We start from the raw sequence: 20,066 nt of genomic DNA, 5'->3' as shown, positions 1-20,066 counted from the left end.
AAGCCAGACATTTCCTACAAGAGCTATGTTACAGATGTTAGTGCATAATTGTTTTCCATCGTATTTTCTCGGAAACGTTCGTATTTGTCACGCTACTTCAGTCAACCTCAGCACTTTTTGTACATTGACTGACTGAAATAGCAAGACACGTTCATACGATTCCGTGAAAATACGATGGAAAATAATTATGCACTTGTATGGGGTCTTTAAATGGGCAATCCGATTGGAACCGAGTTTACAAACTCCTTCACACAGACAAGAAGCAATTCTCAAGTTATCACCATTATAACTTTACAGACAGCATTAAAATAATCCATTTTGAATACAATAAGGTATTCGTCGCAAATACAATTCATCTATTTGAATATAACTTAGTTTACTTCGGTCGGATTTAACCGCGAGGGTTTATCCGACCGCGGAGGCAAAAAGGGGGGTTATTTGAGCGCTTGTTCCCAACCACTATTCAAGACACTATTTTGTAGAAATGAGAGTAGATTTAGATAGATTTTACGATTATCTGACCGTCTAGCATGAGTTGCGTTCTGCGCCAGATGTATGAAAACTCGCGCGAGAACGCAACTCATGCTAGACCGCCTGGTAGAAACGTAAGTCCTTTACTAAATAATGTCAAAAAATCATCAAAATAGTGAAAAAAAAAGTGTATTGAAACGCTCAAAACACTCACTATATAAAATACGACTACATATATGAGCTATTTTTAATTTAATGTACATTTATTTCTCAGACCTAGATTTGTATCTTAGGGTGGTATTACACCTGTCCAATTTCTTGTTCCCATGTGTTTTGCGTCTCACATTTTGCTTGGTGAGAGAGTGAGACGCAATGCATGCACATGGACAGATGGAATACCAACCTTAGAATCGTCAGCACTTCAATGTATTATGGCTCCGCATTTATGCGTTAGAGGGAGCCCACTGGCTCCCTTGGCAATATCACTATATTGCTATCTCATTCTACTGCATGGCTGCGTCCCTTGGAGTGGCTGGCGCTGGCCCATCGTGTAGAGCCATTAGCGCCTGACAAACACATTGTACACATAATACGAGATATTTTTAGGGTTCTGTACCTCAAAAGGAAAAAACGGAACCCTTATTGGATCACTTTGATGTCCTTCCGTCCGTCTGTCTGTCTGTCAAGACCCTTTATCTCAGGAACGCGTGGAGGTATCGAGTTGAAAGTTCCTAATGTTCATATGGTACAGGGGCATTCATTTAGTTAGAAATTCTATTGTCTAGAATTGTTCCATTGTCCAGATTGTCCTCTTTTGGCGATGCTCCTGAAGACCCACGAAAAAGCGAGTGTTGAGAGAAAAATGTACAATAAATATGTAAACAGCCCGTTAGTTTAATAATTGTAATCGTCCCCGTTGGCCTCCTCCGGGTTGTATTTGTTTTCGTCGTCATCCGCCGGCTCCTGCTTGATCTGGACGTCCATGGCGGGCAGCGTGAACTCGGGATAGTCTGCAAATAAAAGGATATCTATACCAGCCATTCTCTAAGTGTGTTCCGTGGAACCCTAGGGTTCCGCGACAACCCTGCAGGGGTTCCGCAAGAATTTAGAACACTATGCTTTAGTCGCCTTGAAAAATTTTATTATGCAAAAAACACACTTCTAAAAACTATTGTTTTATTGTAGGGTTCCATTAAGTATTTCGCTTTCCAAAAGGGTTCCGTCAAAAAAAAAGATTGAGAACCGCTGATCTATACTATACCATTCTGATTACCAACTAAATGGAAAATTTAATCACAAAAAAAATAACTGAACTAAATGTCATATAATAAGAAAAAGTGACCAACGCCTCCAGCAGTGGGGAGACACTCCTGACTTCGGGCAAACTCGGCTCGGTTCGGCTCAGCATGGCTCCGAGCAATTATTAGGATTGACACAACTTGAAGTCCTTTTGCGTGCACGACCACAGATTGAATTGAACAACCCTAAATAACCGAAAGGAATAGCATGATTCGTCCCTATACCGCTGTCAAACTTCGGTTTTGTAGGAAGTGTCCTTTCTGTACGGTAGTACAATTTATTTTTCACAACACCTATTCGGAAAAGGGCTTTTTCTTCCCCGCTAGGAGGGATCAAAGTGGCACTTTTCCTCCCTGCTCCCTCACTTTTCTGTTCTAGGACACTGTTTTAGTTATTTTTTGCACTCTTTTTTTAGCTTGAATAATATTTTGAAACATAATAATTTCCTCATAGATTAAGTTTTTTTTTTATTTTCCTCATAGTTGATGTGAAAAGCAGTATGTGTCACACGGTATCAAAATTATTTCGTCTTGGGCGTTAACACTTGAATCCCTCATTACGCTCAGGATTCTACAATGCCCTCCCAGGATTCTTCAGGATTCTACAATCCCTCATTACGAGATGGATTCTACAATAGAATCCCTCACTACGTTCGGGATTCTATTGTAGAATCCATCGCTTCATTCAGGATTCAATCACGCCCTTGACGGAAACATATCATTTTGATCCCTTGTAACACAAACTACTATATTCTGTGACTCCAGTGCCCCAGGCTGGAATCCCGCGGCGGTCGGCCGGGCGGTGGCGGTGGCCGAATGGCACAGGCACCTGCCGCGATAGCAGAGGACGCTGGTTCGATTCTAGCCTGGGGCACTGGAGGCTTCGGTCACTTTTTCTTATTATATATGACATTTATTTCAGTTTATAATTTATATTGTAGTGTTTCTACTCTACCCCTCTGTCAAAAACCTTGCAAAATGTGCATAAAATCGTATAAATGCATTTCAATGAGTGATATGATGTTTGTGTACGTCAAAATGAGAATGTGTTAATTTTTAATTAAATGTGCGCTTCAGGTTTCGACGCAGATCTTTTTTGCATATCTAAGGGCCTTCCTAAGGGTCAAATCTGGGGCCTATTTCACCACGGTGACAATTAGCCTCATGCGTGACTTTTTTTTTAATTTTTATAAATCATTATTTATATCGTTTGAACACCATTCAAAAATAATAAAAATACTTTTATAAACCTTCCCATAATATTATTAAATAATATTTAAAATGTTGAAAAATTTTGAGCAGTTGAAACGCTCATAATTTTTGCCGCGAATTCGACAGAACTGATGACGTCACTCGGTGTGAACGCAACTGACGTTAGCTACTTAGTGGCGAGTCAGGTCATAATGCCATCTCTTTCACTCTTGGTTGGTCTTAACAATTTGTTTAAACGAGTGACGTCACGTGGCGTTTCAACTAATTGCGTTGCGTTTCGCTCACTAGCTTTATACAGCCATATAACGGCAAATAACATCCGATAAAAAAATTTTCGTTCAAATATAAACTTCATGCATGAGGCTAATTGTCAGGGGTGCCTTAGGGGCCTGGACTCACCAGTATGCGGCTCCTGTTTGACCTTAATTTCGTCAACCCGCAGCTTGGGCTCCTTGCGATCGCGGTCCTGGAATAAACACATTATTTATGAGATTATTAAACATACTCAATATAAAGTGAAGTTATCCAGTTTTATTTTACCTGCCACACAACAGCCAACCCTGTTTTGAGGATGATTTAGAAATGATAAATACATATTTATAATAATTATAAAATAAAATAAAATCATACTATTTTTCTAACTTGATGGGTAGGCTGACAGATATGCTTTAACTTCAAATATGCTTTAGGGTGGTATTCCACCTGTCAGATTTCTTTATCCAATGTCAGTGCGTCTCACTCTCTCATTAAAGCAAAATGTGAGATGCAATACACATTGGACAAAGAAATTGTATAGGTGGAATACCACCCTTATTCAAGCTCTTTCGAATAGTCGATTACACATATATATCAAAGCAGTTCATTGATGTCATTATTATTTTATAACTCAATACAATTTTGCGGGATTTAGCGTTTTTAGGGTTCCGTACCCAAAGGTAAAACGGGACTCTATTACTAAGACTTCGCTGTCCGTCCGTCCGTCCGTCCGTCCGTCCGTCTGTCTGTCACCAGGCTGTATCTCACGAACCGTGATAGCTAGACAGTTGAAATTTTCACAGATGATGTATTTCTGTTGCCGCTATAACAACAAATACTAAAAACAGAATAAAATAAAGATTTAAATGGGGCTCCCATACAACAAACGTGATTTTTGACCAAAGTTAAGCAACGTCGGGCGTGGTCAGTACTTGGATGGGTGACCGTTTTTTTTTTGCATTTTTTTCAGTTTTTTGTTTTCATTATGGTACGGAACCCTTCGTGCGCGAGTTCGATTCGCACTTGCCCGGTTTTTAGGTTATACATTTTAACCTACCTAAGGCCCAAGGTCCTGCCTATTGTACCTCTTCAGTTTGATGAAATTTATATCGTATTCAATAGGAACAGAGTCGCTTGTGCTTTGTTGATCCAATTTTCCAAGAACCCAAAATCAACTCTATTTCTTGCACTATAGGTTTAAATTTCAGTGGCACAGTGGATTTTTCATTTGTATGGCTGGGCCTTAAGGCGTGTCCAGATTAGTCAATTTTTCGCCAATCTGATTCAATTGCCCGATCGAATCAGGAGGACGCAAATACCAATTTGGCTCGCCCAATTCAACCGCCGATAATGACCGATATTACCGATAAAATGAGGTGCGGACGCAAGAATACCAATTTGTGAAGCCAGTATTTTAGTTCTGGTTCTAATATCACCATAAATCTAATAAAATTGGAGGGTGACACCAATTTCATTTCTGATCAAATCGACTGATTTGATCAGTCCCGTCTGGATACTACTTTAGGAGGATATGGAGATGATACCTGTCACCCTACCCATCGAGGTTGAAATATACTATAAGGCGTCAAAATGTCTTAATCCGGTACTCTACCTATCCGGTACGTTACCTTGTCTTTGTCCCTCCTTGCGCGCTTGCGGTCGCGGTCGCGGTCGCGGTCTGCGCGCGCGTCGCGGTCGCGATGCTTCTCCTTGTCCTTGTCGCGCCGCCGCGAGCGGGAGCGCGAGCGGCGCCGGCGGCGGCTGTGTGACCACACCGGTTATGTTACATGTTACACTAAATTAAGTTCCGAAATATGAGTGACTACACTACATTTTGATTTATAGGGTAAAAACGGGAGCGTATTACTAAGACTCTGCTGTTTGTCTGTCTGTTACCAGGCTGTAACTCATGAACCGTGATAGTACCGTAATTCTGTTGCCGCTATATCAACAAATACCAAAAACGACATAAAATAAATATTTAAGTGGGGCTCCCATACAACAAACATGCCGTGCGTGCGTTTTGCGTAATGGTACGGAACCCTTCGTGCGCGAGTCTAACTCTCACTTGGCCGGTTTTTATAGATACTAAAATTACATTCCCATTGACTGTATTACCCAATACCAACCAAACTAGCTAATAGAACTGTCACTGGTATCTTTAACCTCTTAGACACCCAGAGGCCTATAAAAAGGACTCCCGTTCCAAATGCACTAAGTGAAAAAATTATATCATCATAACAATTTCAAGAGAACTTGGTTGGCACTTTCAGTATCAATATTGATACTACATGCATGTAAAGGCCAGAGCAGACATGCTGCGTGTGTGTAGACGTGCACGCACACGTCACGCAAGCGGTGTGCCGTCTCTCAAAAAGATCTGTATATTACAACGCGCACGTGCACAGGCCTTACGGCCCGGCCACGATTTTGCGCGACCAGCGGCGGCGGCAACCATAGGTGGGAACGAAAGATCCTATCGCTGTGTCTCGCTCCAACCTATGGTTGTCGCCATAGCCGAAGCCAGTCGCGCAATGTCATGGCCGAGCCGTTAAGGGTTGACATGATAAAAAGATGGTTAGGTACTTCTCAGCCGGCTCCTCGTCTCTCGTCCTGTCCCTTTCCTTCTCGCGGCGGCGAGAGCGAGAAGTGCTGCGCCGGCGCGGTGAACGCGAGCGGCTGCGGCGACGCCCTCCACCTGGATAGAAGCAATAGTATTATTAAAAAAAATAATTCATGGAAATCGTTTTCACTGTTTTCGAGGAAACGAAATTTTCATTGATTTGTTTTATTTTTATTTATTGTTGATACTTTGTTGAAAAATACGGCTACCGTGTCTCAACCCGCAAACGGAACAGCAGCTGACGTTCGAGCTTCATTATACATCCCCCTTAACCTTTTAACCGCCGTAGACTGATATATAAGACACAAAACCGGGCTCAATTCGCCGCGGCAATAAATAGACAAAACTTCGTGTAACTTCGTACCGCCGGCGTCACGAGCATGCTCGATGAAAAATTCTATGGCGGTTAAAAGGTTAATCCGCAGTTATCGCCCGAAAAATCCTGATTATGACCGAATCCTTGCTCACTTGCGCGTCGAACGTGACTAAGGGAAAGGTATAGTGAAGCCTCGTGAACGTCGGCGTCCGTACAAGTATAGCGTCAAACCACTATACAACGTGGGCTGGAATAACCCGAAAGATTTTAACAGTGTATTCCTGATCATATTTAAAGACTAAAATTTCTATCAACTTTTCTACAATTTGCCTAGTTTCTGAGTTATGACCGTTTAAAAAAAACATCTGTTTATCATAACTTAGTGTACAACGCCTTTTTGATGGCGATGTTGCCACTATGGGGCATAGTCTAAATGTGCTTATTGATAGATGTCAAAAAATGTCAAGCAACACTTTGCAAAAACTAGAATTGACGAAAAAAAGTAAAAATACATTTTAAGTGGTAGTTTTATTATTTTTTTTTTTCCCGAAAAAACACAAAAAAAAATGTTATTTGGCAAATGGACATAAACTCATATGAAATTTTTTCCTTCTTTTGGCCTCAGAAGTGTGTGGTTAAAATCTTTCGGGTTATTCGAGCCCACGGTGTATATGTTGTGTACAATCTGTTTAAACTGACTTTGCACCAATTTGAACAGAACGAAACCAGGTAGGGGGCTATTCATAAATTAAGTCATTTCAAATTAGGGGAGGGGGGGTCTGGACATCGGATGATGGTAGCATGACGTAGGAGGAAACGGGGTCAATCGAAGCATGATTTTTTGGATGATTTTAGGGGGGGGGGGGGGTCAAAAATCGTCAAAAAACGATGACGTAATTTATGGACAGCCCCTAGGGGCATTACAAATATCATATTTTCATAGTTTGTCATGAATTATGACATTACCACACTTTGTCATTATGCCCATGGAGACTTTCCTGGGTCCGAACCTATACAGGATGATTCATGAGACGTGAGCAGGACTAATCCTGCACACTCAGTAACTGATAATTGATCGATCACCGTCGTATTTAGGAGAAACAACAACACTTTTTCCTATTTTTTAACTTTTTGGTGAGGGCAAATTTAATTCTCAACAATCATGGTCACCCTACAGGACCTAATTAATCAACATAAAACCTCTTTAACCGTAATGGCATTTTGATTACGAAGAAAATAAACTGTCAAACTGGAGTGAGATACGAGTTTTCAAAAGTAACCAGACCGAGATGACAGTAATGACATTCAATTTGACACTGAATATAAAAAAATAATTATCATTCAACGTTGTAGTTTTATTTTGTAACTTTTTCCTTATCCAGACTTTCTCGTCGCTCATCAGCTACAATATTTTTTCGAATTCCGTAGATTCATTTCCAATGTGCTCGATAGTCGTGTGAGGCACGAAATCTGTGATTTTTTTTACAACACAACTAGAAAATTAACGTTAATCTAACTAATACTGATACGAAACAGTTGCTTATAATTAACGATATGCGCAGTGTTAGTCCTGTGGGCGCAGCACGGTTCCATTTTTATCGTCTATCACTATGCGCGTCCCTTTCGCACTTACATACTTGTTAGAACGTGACAGGCATGGTGACAAGGGATAAAAACGCGACCGTGCTAAGCCGCCTGCTCACGTCTCCTGAATCACCCTGTATATAGTCTGTATCTTTAGGTATTATAGGTAAACAAACAATTTGTAAATTTTCGGGTAGTTAGAACATTTGATTGGTTACCAAATACAAAATCGCCTGGATCAGGCACTGAACGACCTGACTAACCTACATTATTTGATCATGTAATGTTTTCATCTACTCTCTACTGGCTTAAGGAGGCATTTGAGGGTAGATTACTTTTATTTAAATACCTAAAGATACACCCCCTTAAACGTCTACTAAAGTTGACAAGCCGATAATAATCGATTGTCCCTTTCCTTATTGGTATGATGGAAAGGGACAAACGATTATTATCGGCTTGGCAACTTTAGTAAACGTTTATGAATAAGGGGGACAGAGTATAGTATGTGTACTTACGCGGCTCGTCCCTCTCTCTCTGCTCGCGGCTGTAGCGTTCTCTTTCACGCTCGTTGTCCTCACGGCCCGAGTGCTTGATGTTCACGTCGGCACCTCCACGCCGGGTGCCACCCAGTCCGCCACCTGAGAAAAAAAAACAGGTAAGTTAGAAAATTACCCTCTTGAGGTTCTTAAGGTATAATTGTAGGTCTTCTACTTTAGTACCATATTCCCCTTCAACTTTTCTGGCGCAAGCGGCAATCGTGGATTTGACGCGGTAATATTCGAACATGGATAAGGCGTAAAAGAGGTAGTCATTGCGTTGGAACCTGGTGTCCTCGCCCAAAATACGGAACTGTAAAAATAATAATAATCTAGTGAAGTTGTATTTACAGGCCTTGCTTCTTTCATTCCTTTTTTGCCGCGAGGAAAAAGTTGTTACCAGGCAAATTCTTCCGCCTTCAACTCATGAGCCTCATTGACTATATTGGTCGTTCGTTTTACGCCTTATTTCATTAACGCGCTCGGAGACTTCGAGCTCATTTTCGACGTCCGGTTGTGCGCTATCGCTATCGACGGTTTGGCGATAGCGCACAGTTGACGTCTTTGGCGTGACGTCAAAGGACCGCCAAAGACGTCAACTGACGCGCGCGGCTACAACCCAATATCAACCTTCGTGTATTCCGACAAGGTCCAGGATGACGCGCCGGGATTTTTTTTTATTTCCTTTAACGCCATCACTTCGCAAGGCGACCCTGCCGCGTGGCCCTGAACCACAGGATCGAATAATGGGATGAGTAATATCACTAACACCTTATAAAACAATAGTCCCCTGCCGCGTCTGTCTGTATGTTCGCGATGGACTCAAAAACTACTATGCGGATTTCACCTATTAATACAGTGATTCTTGATTGTGAAAAAATCTCACCGAGCCTTCTCGGCAGCCAGCCCTTGACGGTCCGCGCTCGCTCCACGTCGACCAGCACCCGTTTCCCGTCGATCTTCATGTGTGGTGCTACATGTAGTAGTGATAACTCACCGAGCCTCCTCGGCAGCCAACCCTTGACGGTCCGCGCTCGCTCCACGTCGACCAGCACCCATTCCCCGTCGATCTTCATGTGTGGTGCTACATGTAGTAGTGATAACTCACCGAGCCTCCTCGGCAGCCAACCCTTGACGGTCCGCGCTCGCTCCACGTCGACCAGCACCCGTTTCCCGTCGATCTTCTTGCCGTCCGCGTGTTTGTACGCCGCTGTGGGTGTTAGACGGGTTAGACGGGCCTTTGGAGACTGACCGTGACGGCCCAACGTCATTTGACCTTGTCTGACTCGAGAGCACAAAGGAATACTAAAAAGAAAGGACGCTTATCACGTCTGTTCCTATCTCTATCACACACGCATAATTATATGCTGTCCCGCCCATGATGCCGGCAGTCAATGACATTGCGAGCGGAACAGAAATATAATTAAGCACGCGCGATAGAGATAGGAATAGGCGGGTTCAGCAGAACTATTAGTTTGGCACCCCTGCATACATGTGTATGCAGGGGCGCCAAACTAATAAATTCCTCGTAAGCGTCCTTTCATAACCCCTTTCAGTATCATGGTCGCATTTTTATCACTTGTCATGTCATGCGTCACTTTCGCACTTACTTGTTAGAACGTGACAGGCATGATGACAGATGATAAAAAACCGACCATCATAGCCCTACTGATGAGTAGCATAATCCAGGTCATGTTTTGCCTATCCTCGGAATGGGAACGTCCAGGGGCCTTACTATGATGTCCTTATTGCGATTCTGTTTAGGACCTAAACTGAATTGCTAAAGGACGGAGCTATATAAGGCTAACTTGAACCACCCCACTAACCTGGGGTTAAGCGGTTAAACCATTAATCCAGTGTCAAATTGTACTGGTAACCATGGTAACCCCGGGCTAGTTGAATGGTGCAAGTGGCGCTAAGTCGCATAACTCCGTCCCTTTGTCCCTTAGCAATTCAGTTTAGGTCCTAAAGAGAATCGCAATAAGGACATCAAGGTAAGGCCCCGGTTCTAATGTAAGTTCCTTGCCACAGTATGTCGCCGCCACCTATTACAGCTTTATACGAATACATTTTGCGTTACTTTTGCGTTACTTTTGCGATATTCCTTTTTTTATGCCTAATATGAGGATTGTATATAATACATCGTCGTGAGGCTCTTTAGAAATCGTGGGTAACTTAAAACACGTGGAACCATAAGAATAATAAAGTTTAAAATATGGACAGAAATACTTTTTTTTTCACATATTATGCCACCCACCCTTTTTAAGTGTCCAAAATACAACTTATATGTGCGTTGTCAGTCAGTAGTTTAAAATTTAGACAAGGCCAAATTAACCATACTGGTGTTGGAAAGACGATGTTTTCATACAAATGTATGAAAGTTAAAGTCTAGCCGTCACAAATCAGTCATACAATAGTGTTATTATTTATATGGACATACTAAAGATAATAGTAAAATTTTACATATACATATTTGAATTTGTGTAAAGAAGAAGTCCATATAAAATAATATTTTCACTGCTACTTTTGATTTTCTGGTAATTTAGATAAAAAAAAATCACAGTGAAAATAATAACACTTAAAACAGTAACAACAGTCAGTTTACCTTTCAGTTGAATATAAGAAATCATTATTTTCAACGCAAGTTGAAAATAATGATAATGATTAAAGTAAGAAATAATGATATCAATTTCATTACATTTGAGAAAAATGATATTTATAATTCAATTATAGTTAAAAACAATATTACTATTAAAGTTGAAAATAATGATCATTATTTTCAACTTCAATAACATTACCTGTAAACATAGACATAAATAGAAATCATACCTACTGTCGTACCTACCATGACCAAGCCGAGAGACGCCAGAACGAAATCATCAATCAAAAAAAGTACAAATTGTTTTATACCCACCATCCGTTTGAAACTTACCGGAATTTTACGTTTTACCATAATATCCAAGCGCTGAGGCATGAGCGACCGCAACTCTCGATAAGATATGAGGTTTATATTACACCATTTGTATTTTAAACACATTTTTAATCGGCTGATTTAATATCACTGTTTGTTTTGGCTTTCATGAGAGACATCTTTTGACGTAAGAGTCCACCATCTAGTGCCTTTAATTTAACCAAACATTTATGTATCTTGTTCGAGTACATGTATGTTGTGTACACAATCGATCGAGCCTTTGAAATAATTTATGAGATTTTGGCAAGCTTTAAAAAATTACAATCACATTTTTAGTACAGTTAGTATCACCTATAATTGGTCAAAAAAAATATTTTTCGAGATTATTACAATACTAGAAACGGGGTCTAATTCTGAATTCCTCTAGTTATAATTAATTTTATTTACTATTAATTAGTAATTACTTTTACTATTACATTAATTAGTGCTGAAGATATTCGTATGTTTTAGCTTTTTGAATATCTTACACAGTTATCTGCTATGCTGCATTTTGAAATAACAGTGTATCAAGAACACGATAATATATTTGTAAACATAATTATATATGTTAATAGACTATGGTTCATATTATTCATATATACCTAAATACCTCAGTTTCCTAATTCGTCGAAAATCGCGGCGCCCGCTCACGCCCCGAGCCGCAACTTACGCTTTTTTCAACTTACACTTTTACTTACTCTTTTAACTTTTACCGACGCGAAGATACCTTTACCTGGTGCTCTTTAGAGCCAACTAGTGCTTGCTTACACCCCAACTATTAGGCGAGAGAGTATGCAGTGAAATCACAATGCTTTACAAATATTTTTTAAATATTCATGTTACTTAAAATATCATTATTTGGTAATTTTCTTTGATTTCATTCATTTGTAATAATATATAGTTGAATACAAACATATTTTTGAAAATTTTGTTGTTTCCACAGTTACCTACTGTTTTATATTTTTACGACAGCATTGTTTAGGTTATAGATAAAGCTATTTATATATTACTCTTGCCTCTTAAAAGTAATGCTATCTTGTTTCACAAAGAGTAAAGATTTAACACATCAATACAATTTGGTATTTTGTTGACAAGGAAAAATAAATATGAAAGTAACATTCAAGCCCTTCCAATAGGTATTTTCTGGGTATAAAAAAAGTAAAAAGTCTGGGTATAAAATATTAAGTAAGATGTTTCAATATTTCACTTATCTACAGGAAACTAAGAAAATTTTGCGTCATTTTAATATTCAAATTTCAAACAAAAAAAAAACTTAATATCTCTCTGCCTAAACAGTTTGAATATAAGCAGCTTTATCAACGAATTCGGTCTACTATAATTAAAAAGGTTTGGTTGGGTTTTTAATAAATATTTGTATGTTGGCATCTTACCACATACAAACCTATTATATGGCCGGTTACTCGAGTGGGGTCTTAACGGCTGGGTCTGTGATATAAAATAGAAAATGCCTTGTTAATCATGTACTCAATTGTCTAGGTTCCGTGGGGACCTTTCTGCGGGGGTCTTTAAAAAAATATACTTTACATCATTTCATTGACAATGAGATAAAAAAAGAAAACACAAATTTGGTTGCATTTGCATTTGAGCCCACAAACTCTAGAAATTAACATCTGGAATCAGAGTTTTAAAAAATAAGTGATTAGTTGATGAGTTGGTTGGTGGTTAGTTGAACATGTCGCCAATAGCGACTAAAAATTCAAGTGAGTGAAACCGTTGTCGTCCAAACAGTTTAAAATATGTGTCACGAAAGTTTAATTAGTTGATTCGTATTAAACGTAAAATTGTAAAAGTTAAATTGCGTATTAGTCTTTGTTTTAAAAATTCAGGACTTAAAAGTGTAAATTATTTAAAAAAAACTAGTTGTAATTTATATATTTGTATTCATAACCAATTTTCTATAACTTCCTTTAAACAAGTAGTCTGCTGACAAAGTAATATTTAGTATATTCGCGGACCAAACAACGGAATATACTTCTGTACTTCAAAAATAATGAAAATGGATGTACTATACAATCATGTAGATATAGTACATTATATTAGTTCCATTTGATACATTTACAAAAGGACCATGCCATTCTTTTCATTAAGAAATATCAAGCTGTGTCTCATAGATTTTTATTTTTTAACATCTGTTTGGAAATCACCCCGCAAAAAGGTTAATAACTCTGCAAATCATTATTATCGCAAAATAATGACACTCTTTAATGAAAGTTCAGATCATATTCACAAATGTGTCATCATTATACTTTACTTAATAACCGCCTATGAACCAAGGGAGAAATAATGAGACTACGATATTAAGGGAAAAATAATGATAAATAAATACATAGAGAATACGTCGATATTTCAATGAAGTACCCGAAAGTAAAGAAAAATGTAAAATAAATGTCATACACATGTATGAACATGACATATGTTAATACAAGGTCAGGAACATGTATGGTGCGTGACTTTTAACTTTTTTCAGACATATCATTAATAATATAAAATGCTTCATGACCGTGTTAACTATATACACTCACTGCTTGGTATGGGAAGTTTTATTTTTGTTACAGAAAAAGTTCGTTATTTTATTTAATGTTATCTAAATCTTATCAGAGAACTCCTCAAACTTATTTTGAATTCAGCTCTATCTCTATTATTCTATACTAGGAAAGGTTAGCAAAGATATCTAGAAGATTTACAATATTGATGGCTTGCTGTCTCTCACACTGTTACAATCCTTATGTGACTACACTTGCAAGTTTAGTAATGCTCGGTATTACTCCAGATGTAGTTCATAATTGTTTACCATCGTATTTTCTAGGAAACGTTCGTAATTGTCATGCTACTTCAGTCAACCTCAGTACTTTTTGTACCGAGACTTGACTGAAATAGCAAGGCACGTTCGAACGTCTCCGTGAAAATACGATGGAAAATAATTATGCACTACATATGTAGATAGTGTGCTCAAATCACTGCACGAGGCCATGAGCTTAGCGAAGAATTAAAGCCTACAGAGCCCGGTCTTCGGACATGATATCACGATCCTCAGCATTGAGGGAACTGAAGAGAACGAAGCAGTGAGATTCTATCCGTCACGAACCATACACCCTGTATACATGCGCGCACGCTTAGGACTCACAGTGCATGTCGCGCTCGTGCTCGTACTCGATGAACGCGTAGCCACGCGGCTTGCCGTCCTCTTTGTTGTACACCATGTATATCTGGAACACAACCATACAAATTTTAAACTGAAATAGATATGATACAAGAAAAACCGGTCGGTGCGAGTCAAGTCAAGGACTCGACAACACGACAACCGAGGGTTCCGTAATTTTTAGTATTTGTTGTTATAGCGGCAACAGAAATACAGCATTTGTGAAAATTTCAACTGCCTAGCTATCACAGTTCATGTGACACAGCCTGGTGACTAACAGACGGACGGACAGTGGAGTCTTAGTAATAGGGTCCCGTTTTTACCCTTTGGGTACGGAAGCCTAAAAAGTCACCAAGGCCCCTAGTACCCAGGGCAGGGTACGAACCCACGTCTATCTAGGCCACCCAAATGCAAAATAGTTTCATAAAAAATATTTGATTTGTTTACAAGTTACAACCGTACAAGAGGATTTGTAAATCTAGAATTACTTTTTTAATAGTTACGCCAAGTTGGTTCGTTATTGCAGACTAATGTTTTTTTTTTTATTCACTGTGACCGTAATCCAATGGCTTGGAAAAGACACTATGAAAAAATTACATCTTTGTTCTTAACCCTTTGAACGCCACGCCACATCAGCGCGTCATCTTGAACCTTGTATAAATGCACATAGGTTAATATTGGGCTGAAGCCGCACGCGTCAGTTGACGTCTTTAGCGTTCAACGGGTTAATGGTAATTTTATAGAGTTAGACCAAGAAAAGACTGCAGCGATTTTGATAGCCCACGCAGTGAAAGTGTTATTTATACGTCAAAATTACATAGAACGTCAAACGACGTTTAAACTAACACTTGCACTGCGTAGGCTATCAAAATCTCTGCAGACTTTTCTTGGTCTAACCAAAGAGAATAGATAGTATAGAGGGGTCCTGTCATAGTAAATTTTGTAGTCGCAGTAAATTTACTGCCATCTATCACACACGACTAAAACTCAAAATGAAAACGTATACAATTATCAAAAATATATATATATATTTACCTTTTTAATAGCTCCATAGCCCTCAAATTCTCTTCTTAGCTTGGATTCTGATGTGTCATAGTTCTGTAACAAAAATAAAATTTTAATTTTATTTATTTCCTCTTACTAGGCCGTTTATTTACTAGTAGAGGATCTATTTTAGTGTGGGTCAAATTTTGGGAGCTAAATTTGACCCACTCCCTGATTTCCGATTGAGCATACGACATATGTAAATTGGATAACAATGCCATATTATGGTGATATGGAGCTGATCTAATGATGGCGACAGGAGATGGCCATGGGAACTCTGTGATAAAACAAACGTAAACTAAATTGTGTTTGGGATTGTTAGAATTGTCTCGATTGAATATTAGTTGCCTGTGGCTAGAAATGTAGTCAGCAATAATAGCTTGTACCAAAAATGTAATTTTGGCCACAAAATAATTACCTGACGAAGCCTGCGTTGCGGATATAAAAGTATGGTCTCTGAATAAATAAGTAACTCTTTATATATAATATCGTAAAGAATTACTTAATCTAATTATATTTTAATGTAGTCTGCAAGAGAAACGCGATTTTACTAAAATATCTGGGAAAAAAAACATTTTTGGCCACATCATTAATTATTAAAGGGTGACACATCTCTGCAGATGTCTTCAACCTGTTGTGAAACTCTGGGTATCTTTTTAGTGTTTCTGTCAATCAATCAATCAATCAATCAATCAATCAATATCATTTATTTGCAAGAATACTTAATTATAGTTACAGGATGTTCTTGTAGAATATTGTCCAGTATTCTATCGTACTGAAACAATGCGCAAATTTTATATTACCTAACAATAATAATTTTCAGTCTTGCACATATGCGAGACAGAATATAATTATATTATTGAATTTTATTTTAATACATGTAATAACAATTACGATAAAATAAATTACACTCTAAAGTTTGTATAGGACATTTCATTACTTCATCAATTGGACTATTATCAATACATCACATTACATTGGTTGATTATCATTAGGTACATTACATAAAATTTATATTGAATTAGATTATAATAAATAATATTAATTATCTGCATTATTGTGCTCAATATATTCCTTGACACTATAGAAACAATGTTCTAACAGAAAGCTTGTCACCCACGCTTGTCTGCCCACGTTTACGCATGCCACCTGGTCCCGAGGAACCAGGGGACATGACAGACTAACCAGTGATAGCAACCTTCTAAAACCATCAACGAATGCCGACTCCGCCTTGTAGTGGAGTGCCACAGGGTCGCAAACAGCATTCCACCGCGTGCGCCCCGGCGGGCGGCCCATGCACACCCTGCTACTGCTTTAAATATAGGATCTGAAATCTTTTCCACTTTACACAAAACTGCCATGTAGTGCAGCGGTCGGCAACAAGCGGCCCGCGAACCCTGCAAGTGCGGCCCGCGTCAACTTTGTTAACTACTATGTGGTCCTTGGCTACTAAAAGGTTGCCAACCGCTGATGTAGTGGAAAAGAGGAGTCTTTGTACTTACAATTCTGGCCACAAACAGGGTCTTGAAAGGATCAGCGGTGGCCCTCGCGTTCGCCGCCGGGTCCCACAGGGCAATCTCTTGTTCCAACTTATAAGCTGTCTGTTCTGCGCGCTCGCGGCGACGACGCTCCGCGCGCTCCTCTCTGGTTTCCACGCGGGTGGGCGGAGGCGTTTCTGATGGGTGCTGAAATGTAGGTTTTAATAATAATTATAAATATTCTTTATTGTACACCACACATTGAAAAGGGGAATACAGAACATTTAGGTAACAACAGGCGGTCTTATCGCTAAAAAGCGACGTCTTCCAGACAACCAATAATACACTAGAAAGACGGGTCCACACAATAAGCCACTTCGCAAAGTGGCGAGTAGTGGAAATGGTAGATATTTCAGACGAGGCATGTCTTCAAGGACTAATCTGCTTTACACATAAAATTCCTCACATTAAAATCTGCAGGCAGGGCATATTGATTGGATAAGCGTATAGTAGGTTTAGTAAGGAACACTAAGACTATGAAGGAATATAGCATAGATTGGACCTGGGGAGCCGACCCTTTCACCCCCCCTTTTTGGGGGGTCTGCATGGTACGATCTCCTGGCTACCAGGCCAGATCAACTTTGTTTGACCTAAGGAACAATCGTGCCCAGCGGCATCGCCTGAGATTAAAGTGCATGCTAAATGACCTTACTCAACCTACTAGTAATATCATTGAAACATAAGCCTGAAATACCTAAGCCTTAAACATGGTAGGTGCTTTTGGTTTCAAGGACAAAAATGGAAGTAATAGATTGAAAAAAACTCTGAACCACTCATTCTTTAACCAGATGCCATTTAAATCTTGTTTGGACTGTACTTTGACAAGTAAATTTTATTTTTAAAAATGTAAGGTAATTGTCCTGATGATGATGATGAAGCTCCTGACCGATTTCGGCCACAGTGACTGTGTGCTCTGGAGTAGGCAATTTTTAAACTTGTGTTATTAGAGTGTAGCTGATCCACTCTCTGAATACCAGTAATAGGAGGAACTTCATTTTACACACTTTTATTTAGCCTCACTGCATAGGGTAATCGCGTCAGTTTACCGTCCAGTGCCAGTTTCCGTCCACTTGACAGATTAGCAAATAATACATTTCATTTTTAATTTGCTACTTGTGAAATATAATTTTTATGTAGATAGATACATTGTTTAGATATTAAGGATTGCAATAAGTCCAAATTTGTGCAGCAATTAAGGTTTATATTCAAATTTCGTCAAGTGGATGAAAACTAGAGTCAGACGAAAACTAGCGCAATGACCCTATATTTGTGCTTCAAATCTTGTAATTTATATACCTACCTATTTTTAAACCACTTCCTGGTATCTAGTTCAGTTGAAATTGAGGATAATTAATTAATTCTGATGACAATGCAATATTATACTAACATGGGGGTGATCTGTGATGCAGTTGGAAAGTAGCCAATGGAACTCCTTGATGGAAAAACACAACACATTGAGAAGCTCATTAGAAATGTCTCGAGAAACACTTCATAGACATGCAAATGGGAAGTACAGTCAGCAACAAATGTGTGTATCACAAAGAAAAATTTAACAGAAACTTTTATTCTCAATTCACACAAGTAAACAAATAAATAAATATTAGGGAACATCTGACACAGATCAACCTACTCCCAAACTAAGCAAAGCTTGTACTATGGGTGCTAGGTGACGATATACATACTTATATACATAAATACATACTTATATACATAGAAAACATGGGATTCGAACTCTGGACCATCAGCTTCACTGGCAAGGTCACTACCCACTATGCCAGACCGGTGGTCAAAATACTATTAAGTACAAGTGCTTTCATTTTAATGTGAAGAGATATTGTGAAAATCATCAAATATGGTGTTTAGAAAGTGCAAGATGAATGCTCATATGTATTGACTGTAAACTTTTGTTCTTTATCTGTAATGCAGTGTAATTTAATCAAGCAACAATTAAATCAACATCGATTATCTCAGAGATTCATTCATGCTAAAATTAGGAATGCAATTTCACGGTCATTCAACCATGCGAAATTCGTATTCTCAAAACGGGAAAAGCAAAAAGAAACTAAGAAATGTCTAATGAAAAATAAACTGTTCTATAAACTTGAAGATTGCCCTCCAAATTCACACAATCGTCTTCAATGCCTTGCCTAGCCACACAATCACCCAATCTCATCATATATTCGACGCATAATAGATGAATAAGTTAAAAACTAACCTCAAAGACGTTGAGAAAAGCGCCGACGCCATCGTAGCCTTTTTGTTTCTTCTCATGCGGGAGCTTCGCTGCAGGCGGCAAATAAGGGATAGGATCCCTCGCCGCAAACAGGGCAAGTAAATTAGGAGGTAAAAACTGCGTCATGGTTACAACCTAATGCTTAGCGTTAGCACATAGTCCACAATGAAAATACACTTAATTTGCTAGAATTCTCCACGGTGACGCTTGGTAACTCAAACCATGATGTAATTAATTATCGGTTACTGCACTAGCTTGATTGAACAACACTTTTTAATTAAATTAATCACAACGAGCAACGAATCGGATAGCAATTCCGCAATTTTCATGCAGCGGCCGCCATGACAGAAAACGCTCGCGCTGGCATATTTTTTTTTTTGCGATTTTTGGGTTGCGTTTTGTTATTGCATATTGTTTTTTTTGCGCAGCAGCCGAAAGTATAATAATTATAGCCTGTCAAACAACTTTGTCAGTAGTAAAAGGCGCGAAATAAACATTTTCTATGGAGCGATAGCCCTTCACGCCTATAGTTCGTTTTTTTTAGCATTAGAAAGAACTTCAAAGAAGGTAAGCGATCTTGACATGTCTTTTAATTGAAAAACGCTTTTTAAAAATCAGTAACTATTACTTATGAAAGCAGAAGAATATAAATGATCGTATTAGATTCACAATTGTTACATATTTGCCGTAACTTATTTTTAAAATGTGTTTTTCAATTAAAAGACATATCAAGATTGTTTACCTTATTTCTAATGCTAAAAAAACGAACTATACATTTTTTAAATGTACCGCTTTTTTCTACTGACGGAAATGGCTTGACAGACTTTATCATTGTTTATAGTCTGG

The 20,066-nt window shown here is 38.8% G+C and overlaps 1 protein-coding gene across 1 annotated transcript; it reads right to left on the bottom strand.

The window, feature by feature from the left end:
- Nucleotides 1-587: 587 nt before the first annotated feature.
- LOC134802406 (U1 small nuclear ribonucleoprotein 70 kDa) lies at nucleotides 588-19,575 on the bottom strand. The gene is made up of 10 exons (XM_063775062.1): nucleotides 19,203-19,575; nucleotides 16,952-17,134; nucleotides 15,441-15,503; nucleotides 14,391-14,472; nucleotides 9,404-9,505; nucleotides 8,275-8,397; nucleotides 5,823-5,934; nucleotides 4,865-4,997; nucleotides 3,381-3,447; nucleotides 588-1,481 (listed from the first exon to the last, which is right to left on the bottom strand). Exons 1-10 carry the CDS (start codon nucleotides 19,344-19,346, stop codon nucleotides 1,366-1,368), a joined length of 1,125 nt encoding a protein of 374 aa, XP_063631132.1. The 5' UTR covers nucleotides 19,347-19,575; the 3' UTR covers nucleotides 588-1,365.
- Between the last annotated feature and the right edge of the window lie 491 nt (nucleotides 19,576-20,066).

The sequence above is a fragment of the Cydia splendana genome, chromosome 24 (genome assembly GCF_910591565.1).
Source record: "Cydia splendana chromosome 24, ilCydSple1.2, whole genome shotgun sequence".
Taxonomy (NCBI): domain Eukaryota; kingdom Metazoa; phylum Arthropoda; class Insecta; order Lepidoptera; family Tortricidae; genus Cydia; species Cydia splendana.
This window is presented reverse-complemented; position numbering and strand designations above follow the sequence as displayed.